Source organism: Schistocerca nitens, chromosome 4 (assembly GCF_023898315.1).
Source record: "Schistocerca nitens isolate TAMUIC-IGC-003100 chromosome 4, iqSchNite1.1, whole genome shotgun sequence".
NCBI lineage: Eukaryota > Metazoa > Arthropoda > Insecta > Orthoptera > Acrididae > Schistocerca > Schistocerca nitens.
The window spans coordinates 113573780-113595379 of NC_064617.1; the positions used below are offsets into that span (position 1 = coordinate 113573780).

At 44.8% G+C, this 21600-nt stretch overlaps 1 protein-coding gene across 1 annotated transcript in view; it reads right to left on the bottom strand.

Annotated features, from left to right (window-relative positions):
* LOC126252149 (uncharacterized) overlaps positions 1–21600 on the bottom strand; it is a 169979-nt gene that overhangs the window by 15643 nt on the left and 132736 nt on the right. Inside the window, exons 6-7 of the mRNA XM_049953017.1 lie at positions 9401–9509; positions 9233–9340 (exon numbers count right to left, since the gene is read on the bottom strand). Of these exons, the coding sequence (XP_049808974.1) occupies positions 9233–9340; positions 9401–9509 (217 nt within the window). The remainder of the gene's footprint in view (positions 1–9232; positions 9341–9400; positions 9510–21600) is intronic.

The window sequence follows — 21600 nt, forward strand, 5'->3', positions numbered from 1 at the left end:
TTTCGGGAATGCACGTGTTGGATTTGTAATAAACCGAGTCTGAAAAGAGTAATATTTCATTTCAGGACCGAATTCATCCTGGTGATTCTAATTATAATAAATATTTGTGAACTGAGGGTACATAATAAGGGTAGGAAATGTTACAAGGTTTCGAGACGAGAGTTGAACCATTTTCGAAACATCTAAGTTTGCACATTGTTCAAGTGCAGCTATAGAAAAAGTATACCATTCATGGCCAAATGGCGCCATCCAAAACTTTCGCCAATGGAACTGTTATGCACCATGAGCCATAGATGACAGGGGTGAATGACGGCTGTGGAGATGTGTACAGGCGAAAGGACATGCAACTATTGAGCAACCGCCAGCCCAGATGGCCCGAGGGGCTACCGCAGTGTCTCCTTAATGACCATCTAGCGAATGTTGCTGCATATGGGCCTCTTCAGGAGGTACCTAGTTCATGCACCCATGCTGACTGCTGTTCACTGGTAGCAAAGGCTGGAATTCACACACCAGTATCACAGATGGACATACACTGAGTAGCGACAAGTGCCCTTTTCGGACGAATCGCGTTTCATGCTCCACCATACAGATCGCTGTTGACATGTATGGTTTGAAACATCTGGAAGCGAACACCGTGCAAAAATTACCAGAAGGGTCCAGGCCAAAGGACGGCCTGGCGAATGTTTTTGTAGGATCCCTTGCGTGATGGTAGATATCGAAACAGATGACAGAGGGATAGAAAAACATTTAAAATCGTTCAAAAGAGGAAAGGCCACTGAACCTCATGGGATACCAGTTCGATTCTACACAGAGTACGCGAAGGAACTTGCCCACCTTCTTGCAGCGGTGTACCGTAGGTCTCTAAAAGAGCGTTGTTGTTGTTGTGGTCTTCAGTCCTGAGACTGGTTTGATGCAGCTCTTCATGCTACCCTATCCTGTGCAAGCTTCTTCATCTCCCAGTACTTACTGCAACACACATCCTTCTGAATCTGCTTAGTGTATTCATCTCTTGGTCTCCCTCTACGATTTTTACCCTGCACGCTGCCCTCAAATGCTAAATTTGTGATCCCTTGATGCCTCAGAACATGTCCTACTAACCTGTCCCTCGTTTTTGTCAAGTTCTGCCACATACTCCTCTTCTCCCCAATTCTATTCAACACTTCATCATTAGTTATGTGATCTACCCATCTAATCTTCAGGGTTCTTCTGTAGCACCACATTTCGAAAGCTTCTATTCTCTTCTTGTCCAAACTGTTTATCGTCCAACATTCACTTCCATACATGGCGACACTCCATACAAGTACTTTCAGAAACGACTTCCTGACACTTAAATCTATACTCAATGTTAACAAATTTCTCTTCTTCAGAAACTCTTTCCTTGCCATTGCCAGTCTACATTTTATATCCTCTCTACTTCCACCATCATCAGTTATTTTGCTCCCCAAATAGCAAAACTCCTTTACTACTTTAAGTATCTCATTTCCTAATCTAATTCCCTCAGCATCACCCGACTTAATTCGTCCACATTCCATATCCTCGTTTTGTTTTTGTTGATGTTCATCTTATATCCTCCTTTCAAGACACTGTCCATTCCGTTCAAATGCTCTTCCAAGTCCTTTGCTGTCTCTGATAGAATTACAATGTCATCGGCGAACCTCAAGGTTTTTATTTCTTCTCCATGGATTTTAATACCTACTCCGAATTTCTCTTTTGTTTCCTTTACTGCTTGCTCCCTGTCTCACTCCCTTCCCAACCGCTGCTTGCCTTTCATGCCCCTCGACTCTTATAGCTGCCATCTGGTTTCTGTACAAAATGTAAATAGCCTTTTGCTCCCTGTATTTTACCCCTGCCACCTTTAGAATTTGAAAGAGAGTATTCCAGTCAAGTCCGCAGCTCGTGGTCGTGCGGTAGCGTTCTTGCTTCCCGCGCCCGGATTCCCGGGTTCGATTCCCGGCGGGGTCAGGGATTTTCTCTGCCTCGTGATGACTGGGTATTGTGTGATGTCCTTAGGTTAGTTAGGTTTACGTAGTTCTAACTTCTAGGGGACTGATGACCATAGATGTTAAGTCCCATAGTGCTCAGAGCCATTTGAACCATTTTTTATTCCAGTCAACATTGTCAAAACCTTTCTCTAAGTCTACAAATGCCAGAAACGTAGGTTTGCCTTTCCTTAATCTTTCCTCTAAGATAAGTCTTAAGGTCAGTATTGCCTCACGTGTTCCAATATTTCTACGGAATCCAAACTGATCTTCCCCGAGGTCCGCTTCTACCAGTTTTTCCATTCGTCTGTAAAGAATTCGCGTTAGTATTTTGCAGCTGTGACTTATTAAACTGACAGTTCGGTAATTTTCACATCTGTCAACACCTGCTTTCTTTTGGATTGGAATTATTATATTCTTCTTGAAGTCTGAGGGTATTTCGCCTGTCTCATACATCTTGCTCACCAGATGGTAGAGTTTTGTCAGGACTGGCTCTCCCAAGGCCATCAGTAGTTCTAATGGAATGTTGTCTACTCCCGGGGCCTTGTTTCGACTCAGGTCTTTCAGTGCTCTGCCAAACTCTTCACGCAGTATCGTATCTCCAATTTCATCTCCATCTACATCCTCTTCCATTTCCATGATATTGTCCTCAAGTACATCGCCCTTGTATAGACCCTCTATATACTCCGTCCACCTCTCTGCTTTCCCTTCTTTGCTTAGAACTGGGTTTCCATCTGAGCTCTTGATATTCATACAAGTGGTTCTCTTTTCTCCAAAGGTCTCTTTAATTTTCCTGTAGGCAGTATCTATCTTACCCCTAGTGAGATAAGCCTCTGCATCCTTACATTTGTCCTCTAGCCATCCCTGCTTAGCCATTTTGCACTTCCTGTCGATCTCATTTTTGAGACGTCTGTATTCCTTTTTGCCTGCTTCATTTACTGCATTTTTATATTTTCTCATTTTATCAATTAAGTTCAGTATTTCTTCTGTTACCCAAGGAGTTCTACTAGCCCTTGTCTGTTTACCTACTTGATCCTCTGCTGCCTTCACTACTTCATCCCTCAGAGCTACCCATTCTTGTTCTACTGCACTTCTTTCCCCCATTCCTGTCAATTGTTCCCTTATGCTCTCCCTGAAACTCTGTCCAACCTCTGGTCCTTTCAGTTTATCCAGGTCCCATCTCCTTAAATTCCCACCTTTTTGCAGTTTCTTCAGTTTTAATCTACAGTTCATAACCAATAGATTGTGGTCTGAGTCCACATCTGCCCCCGGAAATGTCTTACAATTTAAAACCTGGTTCCTAAATCTCTGTCTTACCATTATATAATCTATCTGATACCTTGTAGTATTCCAGTCACCCATGACTATTAAATTTTCGTCTCCCTTCACTACCTGAATAATTTCTTTTATCTCGTCATACATTTCATCTATTTCTTCATCATCTGCAGAGCTAGTTGGCATATAAACTTGTACTACTGTAGTAGGCGTGGGCTTCGTGTCTATCATGGCTACAATAATGCGTTCACTATGCTGTTTGTAGTAGCTTACCCGCACTCCTATTTTTTTATTCATTATTAAACCTACTCCTGCATTAACCCTATTTGATTTTGTGTTTATAACCCTGTATTCACCTGACCAAAAGTCTTGTTCCTCGTGCCACCGAACTTCACTAATTCCCACTATATCTAACTTTAACCTATCCATTTCACTTTTCAAATTTTCTAATCTACCTGCCCGGTTAAGGGATCTGACATTCCACGCTCCGATCCGTAGAACGCCAGTTTTCTTTTTCGTGATAACGACGTCCTCTTGAGTAGTCCCCGCCCGGAGATCCGGATGGGGGACTATTTTACCTCCGGAATATTTTACCCAAGAGGACGCCATCATCATTTGTCCATACAGTAAAGCTGCATGCCCTCGGAAAAAATTACGGCTGTAGTTTCCCCTTGCTTTCAGCCGTTCGCAGTACCAGCACAGCAAGGCCGTTTTGGTTAATGTTGCAAGGCCAGATCAGTCAATCATCCAGACTGCTGCCCCTGCAACTATTGAAAAGGCTGCTGCCCCTCTTCAGGAACCACACGTTTGTCTGGCCTCTGAACAGATACCCCTCCGTTGTGGTGGCACCTACGGTACGGCCATCTGTATCGCCGAGGCACGCAAGCCTCCCCACCAACGGCAAGATCCATGGTTCATGGCGAAGAAAAAGAGCGTAGAGCACAAGTCATCCCCGTTTTCAAGAAGGGACGTCGAACAGATGTGCAGAACTATAGACCTATATCTCTAACGTCGATCAGTTGTAGAATTTTGGGACACGTATTATGTTCGAGTATAATGACTGTTCTGGAGACTAGAAATCTACTCTGTAGGAATCAGCATGGGTTTCGAAACAGATGATCGTGGAAAACACACCTCGCGCTATTCGTCCACGAGACTCAGAGGGCCATAAACACGGGTTCCCAGGTATATTCCGTATTTCTTTACTTCCGCAAGGCGTTTGATACCGTTCCCCACAGTCGTTAATGAACAAAGTAAGAGCATATGGACTATCAGACCAATTGTGTGATTGGATTGAAGAGTTCCTAGATAGCAGAGCACAGCATGTCATTCTCAATGGAGAGAAGTCTTCCGAAGTAAGAGTGACTTCAGGTGTGCCACAGGGGAGTGTCATAGGACCGTTGCTATTCACAATATACATAAATGACCTGGTGGATGACATCGGAAGTTCACTGAGGCTTTTTGCAGATGATGCTGTGGTGTATCGAGAGGTTGTAACAATGGAAAATTGTACTGAAATGCAGGAGGATCTGCAGCGAATTGATGCATGGTGCAGGGAATGGCAACTGAATCTCAATGTAGACAAGTGTAATGTGCTGCCAATACATAGGAAGAAAGATCCTTTATCATTTAGCTACAATATAGCAGGTTAGCAACTGGAAGCAGTTAATTCCATAAATTATCTGGGAGTAGGCATTAGGAGTGATTTAAAATGGAATGATCATATAAAATTAATCGTCGGTAAAGTAGATGCCAGACTGAGATTCATTGGAAGAATCCTAAGGAAACGCAGTCCGAAAACACTTGTTCGCCCACTGTTTGAATACTGCTCACTGGTGTGGAATCCGTACCTGATAGGGTTAATAGAATAGATAGAGAAGATCCAACGGAGAGCAGCGCGCTTCGTTACAGGATCATTTAGTAATCGCTTATGGAGATGATAGATAAACTCCAGTGGCAGACTCTGCAAAAGAGACGCTCAGTAGCTCGGTACGGGCTTTTGTTAAAGTTTCGAGAACATACCTTCACCGAGGAGTTAAACAGTATATTGCTCTCTCCTACGTATATCTAGCGAGGCGACCAGGAGGATAAAATCAGAGAGATTAGAGTCCACACAGAGACATACCGAGAATCTTTCTTTCCACGAACAATATGAGACTGGAATAAAAGGGAGAACCGATAGAGGTACTCAAGGTACCCTCCGCCACACACCGTCAGGTGGCTTGGGAAGTATGGATGTACATATAGATGTAGATCCCGTCATTCTTGCAGGAACAGTGGATCAACACAAGTATGCATCTATCCTTGGGGACGATATCAACTCGTACATGCAGTTTGTTTCTCCTCACTGTGATGCCACCTACCCTCAAGACAATTCAACATGACACACAGCTCACTTCCAAAGCACCAGTATGAGTTTACCGCACTCTCCTGGTTACCAAACCCCCTGGCTGTCAACCCAATCAAGAGTTTGGGGGGGCCACCTCGAACGGGCTGTACTTGTCACGGATCCTCAGGTGAGAAACCCAGTCCAGCTCGCCATGCACTGGAGGTGGGATGGCTCCACATCCCTGCTGGCGCCTTCGAGAATCTCACTGTCTTGCAGCAGTCCGTACTGCAAAGGATGATACTTCAGTCTTTTGACAGGTGGTGACATTCATGTTGGTTCAAATGGCTCTGAGCACTATGGGACTTAACATCTATGGTCATCAGTCCCCTAGAACTTAAAACTACTTAAACCTAACTAACCTAAGGACATCGCACAACACCCAGTCATCACGAGGCAGAGCAAATCGCTGACCCCGCCGGAAATCTAACCCGGGAACCCGGGCGCGGGAAGCGAGAACGCTATATCACGACCACGATCTGCGGACTGACATTCATGTGACTGGACAGTCTGATATACTTTGAAAGAAGTAAAAGAATGACACATGTTACGAACAAAACAAAAAGACTGAAGGAAAAGACGATTAATATCACAGTATCACTGATTGACGAAGTTGTTAATAGACGCACAAATAGAGAGCACCAATACACATTAACAGAAGAGAGTCATCTACTGCCACAATTGCAAGTTACGAGGTGCGACAATAAAGTAATGAGACTGATGTGAAGAAAAAATGTTGCTTACCGTTTTAGTCAAGTTTAGTGTTGTCTCCTTCAAAGTAGTTCCCTTATGACTGCACACACTTTTTTTTACAGCGCTTCTGCCATTGATGGAAACATTTCTGGAACTCATCTTCTGTAATATCCTCCAAGACCCTCGTCACAGCTTTTTGGACATCTTGTGTTGTTTGAAAATGGTGTCCCTTGACCGCCGTTTTGACTCTTGGAAATAGAAAAAAGTCGCAAGGAGCGATATCTGGTGAATAAGGTGCCTGTGGTAGTACTGAAATTTGTTTTTAGGTTAAAAATTTCTGTACTGACAGAGTAGTATGGGATGGCGCATTATCGTGATGTAGAATCCAATTATCAGAAATGTTGGTACGGACACGAAGAACTCTTTTACGAAGTCTTTCTAAAATTTCTTTGTAGCAATATTGGTTAACTGTTTGTCCAGAATACACCAAATCTTTATGAACAATGCCCTTGGAATCAAAGAACCACACAAGCGTGCAACTTACTTTTGATTTTGACATGCGAGCATTTTTTGGTCTGGGTGGTGCCTTTGAGCACCATTGTGAACTTTCGCGTTTTGTCTCTGGATCGTACTGAAGAAAACCACCTTTCATCACCAGTGATAAGACAGCTCAACAATTGTGGTTTGACTTCCGTTTGCTCTAACAGATCGGCTACCACATTTTTCCGTGTTTCTCGCTGTTGTGATGTGAGATTCTTGGGGACCATTTTTGCACAAACCTTTCTCATACCAAGATCTTCAGTTATTATTAGACGAACCGTTTCTCGATTGATGTTCAGTTCTTCTGCAATCATTTTCACAGACAATCTTCGATCAGATCGTACGAGTTCACGCACCCTGGCAAAGTTGACATCCGTCCGTGAGGTTGAAGGTCGTCCACTGCGGTCTTCATCTCCAACATTCGTTCTGCCTTCACTAAACATTTTATGCCAACGAAAAACTTGAGCTCTTGACATAACCTCCTCTCCAAAAGCCTTCTGAAGGTTACCGTAAGTTGTCGTCGCTTTTTCGCCCAATTTAACGCAAAAAGAAATGGCATACCGTTGCGCAATATTATGGGGTTCCATTTCCCTGTTAACTTATTACAGCACAACTCATGACTAAGCAGTTGCATCGATGTGCCGCTTGGACTAGAAGCAACTTATAGGCCAAGGTCATTGTGCCTACGCAAGCCTGCAGGGTTCCAACTTTATTGTCGCACCTCGTATATGCTCAAAATGGGGAAATTCAGCATACCAATCACTCGTTTAAAACGCAATCTATAGTTACAGTGAATGAAAAGAAGTATGTTTTGTACTACACTACTGGCCATTAAAATTGCTACACCAAGAAGAAATGCAAATGATAAGCGGGTATTCATTCGACAAATATATTATACTAGAACTGACATGTGATTACATTTTCACGTAATATGGATGCATAGATCCAGAGAAATCAGTACCCAGAACAACCACCTCTGATCGTAATAACGGCCTTGATACGCCTGGGCATTGAGTCAAACAGAGCTCGGTTGGCGTGTACAGGTACAGCTGCCCATGCAGCTTCAACACGATACCACAGTTCATCAAGCGTAGTGACTGGCGTATTGTGACGAGCCAGTTGCTCGGCCACCATTGACCATACGTTTTCAATTGGCGAGAGATCTGGAGAATGTGCTGGCCAGGGCAGCAGTCGAACAATTTCTGTATGCAGAAAGGCCGGTACAGGATGTGCAACATGCGATGGTGCGTTATCCTGCTGAAATGTAGGGTTTCGCAGGGATCGTATGAAGAGTAGAGCCACGGGTCGTAACACATCTGAAATGTTCAAAGTGCCGTCAATGCGAACAAGAGGTGACCAGGACGTGTAACCAATGGCACCCTATACCATCACGTCAGGTAATACGCCAGTATGGCGATGACGAATACACGCTTCCAATGTGCGTCCACCGCAATGTCGCCATACACTGATGCGACCATCATGATGCTGGAAACAAAACCTGGATTCATCCGAAAAAATCACGTTTTGCCATTCGTGCACCCAGGTTCGTCGTTGAGTACACCATCGCAGGCGCTCCTGTCTGTGGTGCAGCGTCATGGGTAATCGCACCCATGGTCCCCGAGCTGATAGTCCATGCTGCTGCAAACGTCGTCGAACTGTTCGTGCAGATGGTTGTTTCTTGCAAACGTCCCCATCTGTTGACTCAGGTATCGAGACATGGCTGCACGATCCGTTACAGCCATGCAGATAAGATGCCTGTCATCTCGACTGCTAATGATACGAGGCCGCTGGGAGCCAGCACGGCGTTCCGTATTACCCTCCCAAACCCACCAGTTCCATTTTTTTGCTAACAGTCATTGCGTCTCGACCAACGCGAGCAGCAATGTCGCGTTACGATAAACCGCAATCGCGACAGGCTACAATCCGACCTTTATCAAAGTCGGAAACGTGATGGTACGCATTTCTCCTCCTTACACGAGGCATCACAATAACGATTCACCAGGGAATGCCGGTCAACTGCTGTTTGTGTATGAGAAATCGGTTGGAAACTTTCCTCGTGTCAGCACATTGTAGGTGTCGACACCGGCGCCAACCTCGTGTGAATGCTCTGAAAAGCTAATCATTTGCATATCACAGCATCTTCTTCGTGTCGGTTTATTTCGCGTCTGTAGCACGCCATCTTCGTGGTGTAGCAACTTTAATGGCCAATAGTGTATTTTATCGCAAGCTTTTGATTTGTTTCACATCTTGACTTTCCTAGTCTCCAGACACCCTTGTTGCTACTGCTCGACACCACAGAGTGCCAGGACACCCAGACTGGGAAGCTTTGCTCCAGAGGACCAGCCTGGAGCTGACTTACTTGGTGGGGGAGGCCTCCCTCTTGGTGCCACGGGCCTCCAGCCCAGCCTCGGTGGCACCCGCCAGACGCAGCCCCAGCTCGCGGTCCAGCTGCTGGTCCAGGTTGAGGCTGAGGTCAGAGTCCGGCTCGAGGTTGAGGCCGAGTTTGAGGCTGCGTGGCAGCGCAGACAGCAGCTGGGCCAGGCGCTGAGGCCGGCAGCGGTGGTGGCACACCTCGGCCGTCAGGCGCGTCCACAGAGGGCCGCCGCAGTACAGCGCCGAGAGCGAGTCCGCGCCATCTGCACCGCACACCGGGCGCACGCACAGCTGCAGGGCGCTCCTCGCATCCACTACGGCCGACTGACACGGTTATAGCCAAGTACATTTGCAGCAACGACAATGGTGCAAGCTGGAGAAGAGAATCAAAATTTTTGCTATGGCCAGGACTCGAAGCAAGGTCTTCTACATCTACATCTACATCCATACTCCGCAAGCCACCTGACGGTGCGTGGCGGAGGATACCCTGAGTACCTCAATCGGTTCTCCCTTCTATTCCAGTCTCGTATTGTTCGTGGAAAGAAGGATTGTCGGTATGCTTCTGTGTGGGCTCTAATCTCTCTGATTTTATCCTCATGGTCTCTTCGCGAGATATACGTAGGAGGGAGCAATATACTGCTTGACTCTTCGGTGAAGGTATGTTCTCGAAACTTTAACAAAAGCCCGTACCGAGCTACTGAGCTTCGCTCCTGCAGAGTCTTCCACTGAAGTTTACCTATCATCTCCGTAACGGTTTCGCGATTACTAAATGATCCTGTAACGAAGCACGCTGCTCTCCGTTGGATCTTCTCTATCTCTTCTATCAACACTATCTGGTACGGATCCCACACTGCTGAGCAGTATTCAAGCAGTGGGCGAACAAGCGTACTGTAACATACTTCCTTTGTTTTCGGATTGCATTTCCTTAGGATTCTTCCAATGAATCTCAGTCTCGCATCTGTTTTACCGACGATCAACTTTATATGATCATTCCATTTTAAATAACTCCTAATGCCTACTCCCAGATAATTTATGGAACTAACTGCTTCCAGTTGCTAACCTGCTATTTTGTAGCTATATGATAAGGGATCTATCTTTTTACGTATTCGCAGCACATTACACTTGTCTACATTGAGATTCAGTTGCCATTCCCTGCACCATGCGTCAATTCGCTGCAGATCCTCCTGCATTTCAGTACAATTTTCCATTCTTACAACCTCTCGATACACCACAGCATCATCTGCAAAAAGCCTCAGTGAACTTCCGATGTCATCCACCAGGTCATTTACGTATACTGTGAATAGCAACGGTCCTACGACACTCCCCTGCGGCACACCTGAAGTCACTCTTACTTCGGAAGACTTCTCTCCATTGAGAATGACATGCTGCGTTCTGTTATCTAGGAACTATTCAATCCAATCACACAATTGGTCTGATAGTCCATATTCTCTTACTTTGTCCATTAGACGACTGTGGGGAACTGTATCGAACGCCTTGCGGAAGTAAAGAAACACGGCATCTACTTGGGAACCCATGTCTATGGCCCTCTGAGTCTCGTGGACGAAGAGCGCGAGCTGGGTTTCACACGATCATCTTTTTCTAAACCCATGCCGATTCCTACAAAGTCTCCAGAAAAGTCATTATACTCGAACTTTCTTACTAGACATAGATGCTGACCATAACACCACCAGATCACGACGGTCAACAATGCTGCACAAACTACCTGTTATGTCCGCACTATGACACAACATATATTCCGTGATAACCAAATTTCTTTGACCTTCTGTCACTCAAAACAAAACTTAAGTTCGACTACACAACACTTCGCTGGCTGTAGCGCCAAGCAGAGTCTCTAGTAGAGAATACAAGTCCAAACCACTGCCAACCAGTCGATACCGACGCGTCGCAAGTTTCAGCCAAGGAGGCCACAGTACGGTTCGGTCGTCGTGAATCCATCAGCCGGCTAGTAACACAGTCATCGGCGAAGATTGAACTGGTTAAACTGGCTCAGGGAGCTCGCTTAAATCCGCAGGTCCGGCCAATCAGAGTGTCGGTAGATGGCGCCCTTATACGGTTGCTCACTCTTGTGGCAAGGGCAGCGCCGCCAGGGTAATACGTATCGATAGTGGTGTGTACGCTGCCGCTAACCCCGCGACGACGCGTTCACTGGCGCCAGTTGCTGACATCGTGTGTGGCGCCAGCGGTACTCCCTGTGATCCGCGCGTGTTGTAGCACGCCGCGCCGAGTTGGCGGCTGCTGTGCGGCGACCGATACGACACTACCCAACTCGAATTCCCTCTCCAACACAAACTTCAATTCATATCTTCAGCCCCAAAACTGTGACTATTGTCGGGTCTCTCCAGCATTGCAACAGCACACTGGCGTTGGATGTAAGGGGGAAATCCTGTACCACAGGTGATCGTACAGATCTTATAATTAAATCTTCCCTGAGATATTTTAAGTCTCGACTTACTTGTAAGTAGAAACAAGCCCCAGGAGTAGACAACATTCCATTAGATCTATTGATAGCCTTGGGAAAGCCAGCCCTGACAAAACTCTACCATCTGGTGAGCAAGATGTATGAGACAGGCGAAGTACCCTCAGACTTCAAGAAGAATATAATAATTCCAATCCCAAAGAAAGCAGGTGTTGACGGATGTGAAAATTACCGGACTATCAGTTTAACAAGCCACGTCTGCAAAATACTAACACAGATTCTTTACATACGAACGGAAAAACTGGTAGAAGCCGACCTACGGGGAGGTCAGTTTGGATTCCGTAGAAATGTTGAAACACGTGAGGCAATACTGACCTTGCGACTTATCTTAGAAGAAACATTAAGGAAAGGCAAACCTACATTTCTAGCATTTGTAGACATAGAGAAAGCTTTTGACAATGTTGACCGGTATACTCTCTTTCAAATTCTAAAGGTGGCAGGGGTAAAATACAGGGAGCGAAGGGCTATTTACAATTTGTACAGAAACCAGATGGCAGTTATAAGAGTCGAGGGGCATGAAAGGCAAGCAGTGGTTGGGAAGGGAGTGAGACAGAGTTGTACCCTATCCCCGATGTTATTCAATCTGTATATTGAGCAAGCAGTGAAGGAAACAAAAGAAAAATTCAGAGTAGGAATTAAAATCCACGGAGAAGAAATAAAAACTTTGAGGTTCGCCGATGACATTGTAATTCTGTCAGAGACAGCAAAGGACTTGGAAGATTAGTTGAACGGAATGGACAATGTCTTGAAAGGAGGATATAAGATGAACATCAACAAAAGAAAAACGAGGATAATGGAATGTAGTCGAATTAAGTCAGGTGATGCTGAGGGTATTAGATTAGTAAATGAGACGCTTAAAGTAGTAAGTGAGTTTTGCTATTTGGGGAACAAAATAACTGATGATGGTCGAAGTATAGAGGATATAAAATGTAGACTGGCAATGGCAAGAAAAGCGTTTCTGAAGAAGAGAAATTTGTTAACATCGAGTATAGATTTAAGTGTCAGGAAGTCGTTTCTGAAAGTATTTGTACGGAGTGTAGCCATGTATGTAAGTGAAACATGGACAGTAAATAGGTTAGTCAAGAAGAGAAGAGAAGCTTCCGAAATGTGGTGCTACAGAAGAACGCTGAAGATTAGATGAGTAGATCACATAACTAATGAGGAGGTCTTGAACAGAATTAGGGAGAAGAGAAATTTGTGGCACAACTTGACTAGCAGAAGGGATCGGTTGGTAGGAGGCATCAAGGGATTACCAATTTAGTACTGGAGGGCAACGTGGAGGGTAAAAATCGTAGAGGGAAACCAAGAGATGGATACAGTACACGGATTCAGAAGGATGTAGGTTGCAGTACGTACTGGGAGATGGAGGAGCTTGCACAGGATAGAGTAGCATGGAGAGCTGCAGCAAACCAGTCTCTGGACTGAAGAACACAAAACAACATTTTAAATCTCATCTTTATCTACTGTAAAGATGGAATATGAAGAAGTGAATTAAAATTTCCATTATTATTGTAGATAAAGATGAGACTTGAAATATCTCGGGGAAAATTTCATTATATAACATTTGCAGCAGTTGCTCTATTCTTTAGCCAACAGAAAAATGCTCCTATGACAGCATAAAAAATTCGAAGATGTTCCTGTTTATTTAAAAGACCCTGTCTGAAAAGTGGGGTACCAGCCGCATTTCTCAACACCTTTAAAAAAATTCCCAAAATCTTTTATGTGTGAACATATTCAAGTGCTTTTTTTCCAGCTGTTATTCTTACTCACTCATACAGCTCAACTCACCTTTGTAATATCTTTGTCTCTCTCTGTCATTGTCTCCTGTGTCACAGCCACAGTTGTCTTCATTCTGTTCTACTAATACCGCCTCCTCTCAATCTGACTGGCTTCCTCTCGCTCCCTTTATTGCTACTATCTCATTCCTTCATTGCTACTGCTGTCTCCTCTCATTGTCACTCTCATACTCATTGTCATTCTCGTATACTCTGTCTCTCATTATCACTGGCTCACATCCACTTCCACTTTCTCCTTCTTCTCTGCCTCTACCCCCCTCACACCTACCGCCACGCCTCACCTGGTACTGTCTCATCCACTCCTTTACTAGCTCTGTTCTGTCACTGTCCACTATGTTCCACTGCCACTGTGTCCCTCTCTTTCTCCAACACCGCCATTGTCTCCTCTGCTCTTTCTGTACCACAACCTCTACTACACTCCACTACTTATTACTTTTGCACCTCTTTCCCATTGCCATTGACTGCTTCTCTATCAGCATAGAAAAGGACAAATGTGTTTGTATGACATAAATTTTAAAGGTGCTAAGGAAGGCATGGCAACGGCCTTGTCGCAGTCGATACACCGGTTCCCGTCAGATCACCGAAGTTAAGCGCTGTCGGGCGTGGCCGGCCATTGGATGGGTGACCATCCGGGCCGCCATGCGCTGTTGCCATTTTTCGGGGTGCACTCAGCCTCATGATGCCAACTGAGGAGCTACTCGACCGAATAGTAGCGGCTCCGGTCAAAGAAAACCATCTTAACGACCGGGAGTGCGGTGTGCTTACCACAGGCCCCTCCTATCCGCATCCTCAGATCTGAGGGTGACACGGCGGTCGGATGGTCCCGATGGGCCACTTGTGGCCTGATGACGGAGTGCATTATAAGGAAGGCAAAATCAGGCAGCTGGTATCTGTTACGGCGTAAAGTCAGCGTCGGCACGTCAGTCGGGAACGACAGACAAGAGATGGCTGCGATTAGGGCCAGCCAATCGCCTGCTGAGTGACCTCCTTCCAAGATGACAACGCCACAGCAGCAGCACAGAGGACAAAAGCGCCGCGCCCGACTGGTGGCCGCCCACTTCGATAGCAGCTTGAACGTTAGCCACTTCGTTAGTGACGCATCGTAGCCTCCATCCTTAGCAAGCTCTATGTAGCACAGACTTGTGTTTGTCTATTCTGAAGAAGACTGATTATTTTGTATATCGCCCTTTGCTTGCTACACATCCACCAAAGTTAAATAATTGTAACTGTCTTTTTGTAATAAAACTCATTAATTCGAGATGTTTGATTGTTTGTCTAATGAACCGAGTATGCAGGATTCTTAGACACAACAACAATGGCGACGAGGTGAAGTACTAAAATAGCAACGAAGATGTCTGAATAACACAGCGACAACCTTTCAATGTTCGAACCCCAAGCCGCCTGCTACCATCGATTGTCTCTGTTTTGTTTTGTAGTGGGCTTTTTTGTTTTGCGGCACCTTAAATCTACTTTGTCTTTTCTTTGGAGGGGTGTGTTTACATGTTTTAACACCAACTCTTATAGTGTTTTTTCTATTCACTGTTTTCAGGTGGGCGTTGCAGAAATCTTCTTTCCTTGTCTGCTTCTTTTTATTGCTTGCATTGTCTGTTTATTGCATCTGCGTATTCTAAAATGAGCAACTCACATCTCCAAATCCCTGCTCGGACGCCTCAGCAACAAGCTAGATGCAACACAGCCAACACAAATGTTTCAGTTTCAGGCACAGCAGATTGCAACCCTTCTGACCATGGTTCAGCAGTTACTGGCAAACCAGGCTACCAATGCAGTGCGCCCAACCGACCAACATGCAACAACAACATTCAACATGGTATGGCCGTTGGCAACGTGCAACAACTGTAGCTCACAAATGGTGCAAATGGCTCTGAGCACCATCGGACTTAACATCTGGGGTCGTCAGTCTCCTTCTGTAGCTCTTACAAGGGGAGGCCACAACGTTTGGAACGCGGATTTACTGCAAACTTTGTACACTCGTAGTACTCCACTAGGACAACAAAATGTGTAAGCAGTAGCGCGTACTTCTCAAGCGTTACTGAGAAAATCGCAAGGTAATTTCGGTCGTCAAGTATATACCTGTGCGTGGCCATTTTTACCATGGAGCGGCGGCAGCCGAGTGGTGCTGGAATGGTAGCTCAGCGTGTTCGGTCAGAGCGTTAGCTACCTTTTCTAATAAGAAAACTGAGTGAACGGATCAACGAACAGACTGAACGGGTGTCATCGGACGTCCACCCTGAACAAATTCAACGAACAATAAAGAACAAAATTAAAAAAAAAAATAGTGGTTGGCGTTCAAGCCGCTGGATCGAGTTCCGTTCGTCAGTTTTTTTTATTTTCAACACACCCATTTTCTTTACTATTTATATTACAATCAATATAATGGGAAAAATACGTGTAATTGGATGAACTTTTATTAAATTTACAATGTTATTTGGCAGTCTACTAATTTTTATTATCACAAATAATATAATATTCATAACTATCGACTAGTAAACGACCAAACGCATAAAGTGATACGGAAAATGTATGCTTGACCGTGACTTCAAAACAGTTTTCTTATTTAATCGAAAGAGAACGAGAAATTGCTTCTCGGAAGACGATATTAAAATACACTCGATACTGCATAACCAATTATCAGCGCCGATTTTTAAGGAAATACTGCGTTATGCATGGTTTGCTTACAAATTATCGTCTGAAATAGAGGTTTTAAAAATGTTAACAAGGTTTGTTTTTCCACAGAAAACTTCAAAAGACCTTGCGCATGCGGAAACATAGCATTTATTCAATGCAGCTGGTGCCGTTTAACTTTATGTTTTCCGTGTTTTTACGAAAAATGCAATCCTGCAACTTGTACTCGTAATGTCGAAACGACGATTAATTGTACATCTTTCGAAAGCCGTATGTGCCGGTCGAAACTTGGAGGTAACAAGTCGTTTCGGGCTCCTTCCAGGTATAAGGGATTTCTCAAATCACGGACAAGCATACATTTTCAGTACCACTTTATGCGTTTGGTCGTTTACTAGTCGATAGTTAGGAATATTATATTCTTTGTGATAATAAAAATTAACAGACTGCCAAATAACATTGTAAATTTAATAAAAGTTCATCCGTTTACACGTATTTTCCCCATTATATCAATCGTAATATAAATAGTAAAGAAAATGACTGTGTTGAAAATAAAAAAAAAGAAAACAGACGAGCGGGACTCGATCCAGTGATTACGTGGCTTGAACGCTAACCACTCGGCTGCCGCCGCTTCATGGTAACAATGGCCACGCACAGGTATATACTTGACGACCGAAATTATCTTTGCGATTTTCTCAATAACGCTTGAGAAGTACGCGCTACTGCTTACATATTTTGTTGTGCACATTCAGTACTACGAGTGTACGAAGTTTGCAGTAAATCCGCGTTCCAAACGTCGTGGACTCCCCTTATTAGTGCCATAACGCCTTTTTGCCACTTTAACGAAAAAGAAGAAGAATGGCTCAAGCAACAGTATGAAGCCCACATCATTGCTCACAAAGTACCAGGAACTGTGAAACCACATTCCTTTTTGTCAACTGTAGGAATTGGGGTCTTTCGCCTCATTCAGAAAGTGTTCCCTAACGCCACTTGGAGTGAGCTTTCCTGTCATCAGACTGTAGGTTCTCTAACTATCTACAGGGTGTTTCAAAAATGACCGGTATATTTGAAACGGCAATAAAAACTAAACGAGCAGCGATAGAAATACACCGTTTGTTGCAATATGCTTGGGACAACAGTACATTTTCAGGCGGACAAACTTTCGAAATTACAGTAGTTACAATTTTCAACAACAGATGGCGCTACAAGTGATGTGAAAGATATAGAAGACAACGCAGTCTGTGGATGCGCCATTCTGTACGTCGTCTTTCTGCTGTAAGCGTGTGCTGTTCACAACGTGCAAGTGTGCTGTAGACAACATGGTTTATTCCTTAGAACAGAGGATTTTTCTGGTGTTGGAATTCCACCGCCTAGAACACAGTGTTGTTGCAACAAGACGAAGTTTTCAACGGAGGTTTAATGTAACCAAAGGACCGAAAAGCGATACAATAAAGGATCTGTTTGAAAAATTTCAACGGACTGGGAACGTGACGGATGAACGTGCTGGAAAGGTAGGGCGACCGTGTACGGCAACCACAGAGGGCAACGCGCAGCTAGTGCAGCAGATGATCCAAACAGCGGCCTCGGGTTTCCGTTCGCCGTGTTGCAGCTGCAGTCCAAATGACGCCAACGTCCACGTATCGTCTCATGCGCCAGAGTTTACACCTCTATCCATACAAAATTCAAACGCGGCAACCCCTCAGCGCCGCTACCATTGCTGCACGAGAGACATTCGCTAACGATATAGTGCAAAGGATTGATGACGGCGATATGCATGTGGGCAGCATTTGGTTTACTGACGAAGCTTATTTTTACCTGGACGGCTTCGTCAATAAACAGAACTGGCGCATATGGGGAACCGAAAAGCCCCATGTTGCAGTCCCATCGTCCCTGCATCCTCAAAAAGTACTGGTCTGGGCCGCCATTTCTTCCAAAGGAATCATGGGCCCATTTTTCAGATCCGAAACGATTACTGCATCACGCTATCTGGACATTCCTCGTGAATTTGTGGCGGTACAAACTGCCTTAGACGACACTGCGAACACCTCGTGGTTTATGCAAGATGGTGCCCGGCCACATCGCACGGCCGACGTCTTTAATTTCCTGAATGAATATTTCGATGATCGTGTGATTGCTTTGGGCTATCCGAAACATACAGGAGGCGGCGTGGATTGGCCTCCCTATTCGCCACACATGAACCCCTGTGACTTCTTTCTGTGGGGACACTTGAAAGACCAGGTGTACCGCCAGAATCCAGAAACAATTGAACAGCTGAAGCACTACATCTCATCTGCATGTGGAGCCATTCCGCCAGACACGTTGTCAAAGGTTTCGGGTAATTTCATTCAGAGACTACGCCATATTATTGCTACGCATGGTGGATATGTGGAAAATATCGTACTATAGACTTTCACAGACCGCAGCGCCATCTGTTGTTGAAAATTGTAACTACTGTAATTTCGAAAGTTTGTCTGCCTGAAAATGTACTGTTGTCCCAAGGATATTGCAACAAACGGTGTATTTCTATCGCTGCTCGTTTAGTTTTTATTGCCGTTTCAAATATACCGGTCATTTTTGAAACACCCTGTATTATGACCAACAATTGAATATGGTGGCAGCTAAGTACCAATTCTTTCGTTGCAAGGAAAGGTTGGAACAGACTTATTGCGAGTTGGTAACAGATTTTCAGGGTGTGACGTGGACATGCAAATTCAAATGTACTTGTGGTGCTTTATAATCAGATGTTATGTTGCCTGATGCGATTGTGTACAATGTAACTGATGTCAGCCTTAGAGAACAGATTTCGAAACAGTCAGATCCATCATTTTGTCATGTAGTGCAAATTCTAGATCTGTATGATTCCGGTGTCTGACCGGGCGAGGGGGCGCAGTGGTTAGCACACTGGACTCGCATTCGGGAGGATGACGGTTCAATCCCGTGTCCGGCCATCCTGATTTAGGTTTTCCGTGATTTCCCTAAATCGCTCCAGGCAAATGCCAGGATGGTTCCTTTGAAAGGGCACGGCCGACCTCCTTCCCCGTCCATCCCTTAACCGATGAGACCGATGACCTCGCAGTTTGGTCTCTTCCCCCAAAACAACCAGCAACCGCCAATTTGTCGGGTTGAGTCATGCCGTACTCACGACCGGCACGGTAGGCAGCAAAAGCACACGCATCCCATGCCATGTAAACAGTTCTCTAAACACGTGGCTACATCACTGAACAGAATTAAGTCGCGCCCTCGGTGCTCTTCGTGGCACAAATGCCAAGACTGACTGTCCAGAGAAGCACCGCGTTACGCTTGTGGCAAGAAAGGTCACATACAATCCGTTTATTTGCAACACAACAAACATAAGAATTCCGCCCACTCACAAAAATCTAGTCACAAGGCCCATGTAATCAGTGCAGTGTATTCAAAGCCTGCTGTAGGCATTAGCAAAACTAGCGACGGAACAGTTTCTTCAGTGTTACGCCAGTGCGACAAACTTTTTGTTCACTTGCTTCTTTATGGAAAACAACTGACATTTCAGTTGGACACAGGTGTCTCTGTTACATTGCTGAATCGTAACACATATGAACTGTCTAAAACTAGTATGCATCTAATGTTAATTGTGGTGTCACCGCCAGACACCACACTTGCTAGGTGGTAGCTTTAAATCGGCCGCGGTCCATTAGTACATGTCGGACCCGCGTGTCGCCACTGTCAGTGATCGCAGACCGAGCGCCACCACACGGCAGGTCTCGAGAGACTTACTAGCACTCGCCCCAGTTGTACGGACGACGTAGCTAGCGATGCACACTGACGAAGCCTCGCTCATTTGCAGAGCAGATAGTTAGAATAGCCTTCAGCTAAGTCAATGGCTCCGACCTAGCAAGGCGCCATTATTATTAAATAGCATGTATCTACAGAGTCTCACTTGTATCGTCAAGAGCAATGTACCACAAGGATGGATTAAAGTTAAGTATTCCAGGAGCTACGTACTTTTCTTTATAGCATTCATTACGTATCCTGTTTCAGACCTATCTACTAGCCTGCGTGAGTTAACGCGTGCCTTTCGGCTATTTCCGAGTGGCGTGGCTGTCTTGTTACGCCACAACATTAATTATAATCTGTCTTGATTGCAAAATGTTTATTCACATGACCGGTTTCGGTTCCTCTAGAACCATCTTCAGATCTGAAATGACAATGGTACTAATCTACTAATTCACAAATGCAAGCCTATTTCGTCGTATCTTATCAACATCAAATGTACCAGAACGTACCTGCAATTTCGGTTACAGGAGTAATCCGTCCACACTCAGCAACCTTCACATGCTGCGTCCCATTAATGTGACATTTGATGTTGATCAGATAGGACGAAATAGGCTTGCATTTGTGAAATAGTAGATCAGTATCATTGTCATTTCAGATCTGAAGATGGTTCTATAGGAACCGAAACCGGTCATGTGAATAAACATTTTGCAATCAAGACGGATTATAGTTAACATTATATAGAAAGTGATTGCGGTATCCCCGCAGACATTATGTCTGTTTTTGCATAGCATGCATCTGACAGCTTATGATGGACAAGACACTCCCATTTTAAGAAAATGTAAATTGGCTACCATGTCTCGCTCGGCTCGCATACACGAACTGTGACTTTCACTGAGTGTAAGGTGTCAAACAAATAACACACTTTAAACTGAATTCCTGAAACAATCCCGCCTAACTAGGTATGTAACACGACACAGTTATATGAAAATGCACAAATTTTATTGACAGGCAAAACGAATAAACAAACCGACATTTCACGAATATAAAACACTATCACTCACACTAGTAATTGCACGCAAGTAATTTCCCAGACCCGAGCTATGTGACGCAGTTGTGTGGGAAGGAGAATTCTTACCATGGAATGCCCGTCCCGTGTCCAGCTGAAACTTTCGCAGAGGGACACCTAGCAGACACAACGAGACGCCGGAGCCACAGTGTAGCCCGCCAGCAAAAGCAGCCGACCCTTCAGAAAGAATTTATACAGGAAGATAGCGGGAGATGCCAGATAAACATCAGGAGAAGCCCAACTCAGAACGCTGGTCACTCACTGTAGCCACCTCTGTTAGAACGTCCGTGAAAGAAAAAGCTCTTTATCTCAGTATTACGTTGCAGAAGTTAAACTCTGCCCTACAAAAAAAAAGACACCTGTGATAGGCTACAAAAACTCGAATGTGTACAGTTATAACAAGTACGAGCACTCTGATTGGCCAGAAAGAAAACGTGTGACCAACAGTTTTGATATAGGCAAATTGGAAACAGAGTAATTCGCTTCTTCTCTTGCAGCAAATCATCGAGTGTTTGAGGAAGGTGACTCGCGCCGCACTGAGGCGATTGTGAGCGTCATTATGTGAACAGTAGTTCACATGCTCGTCTCTGTTCATAAGTACT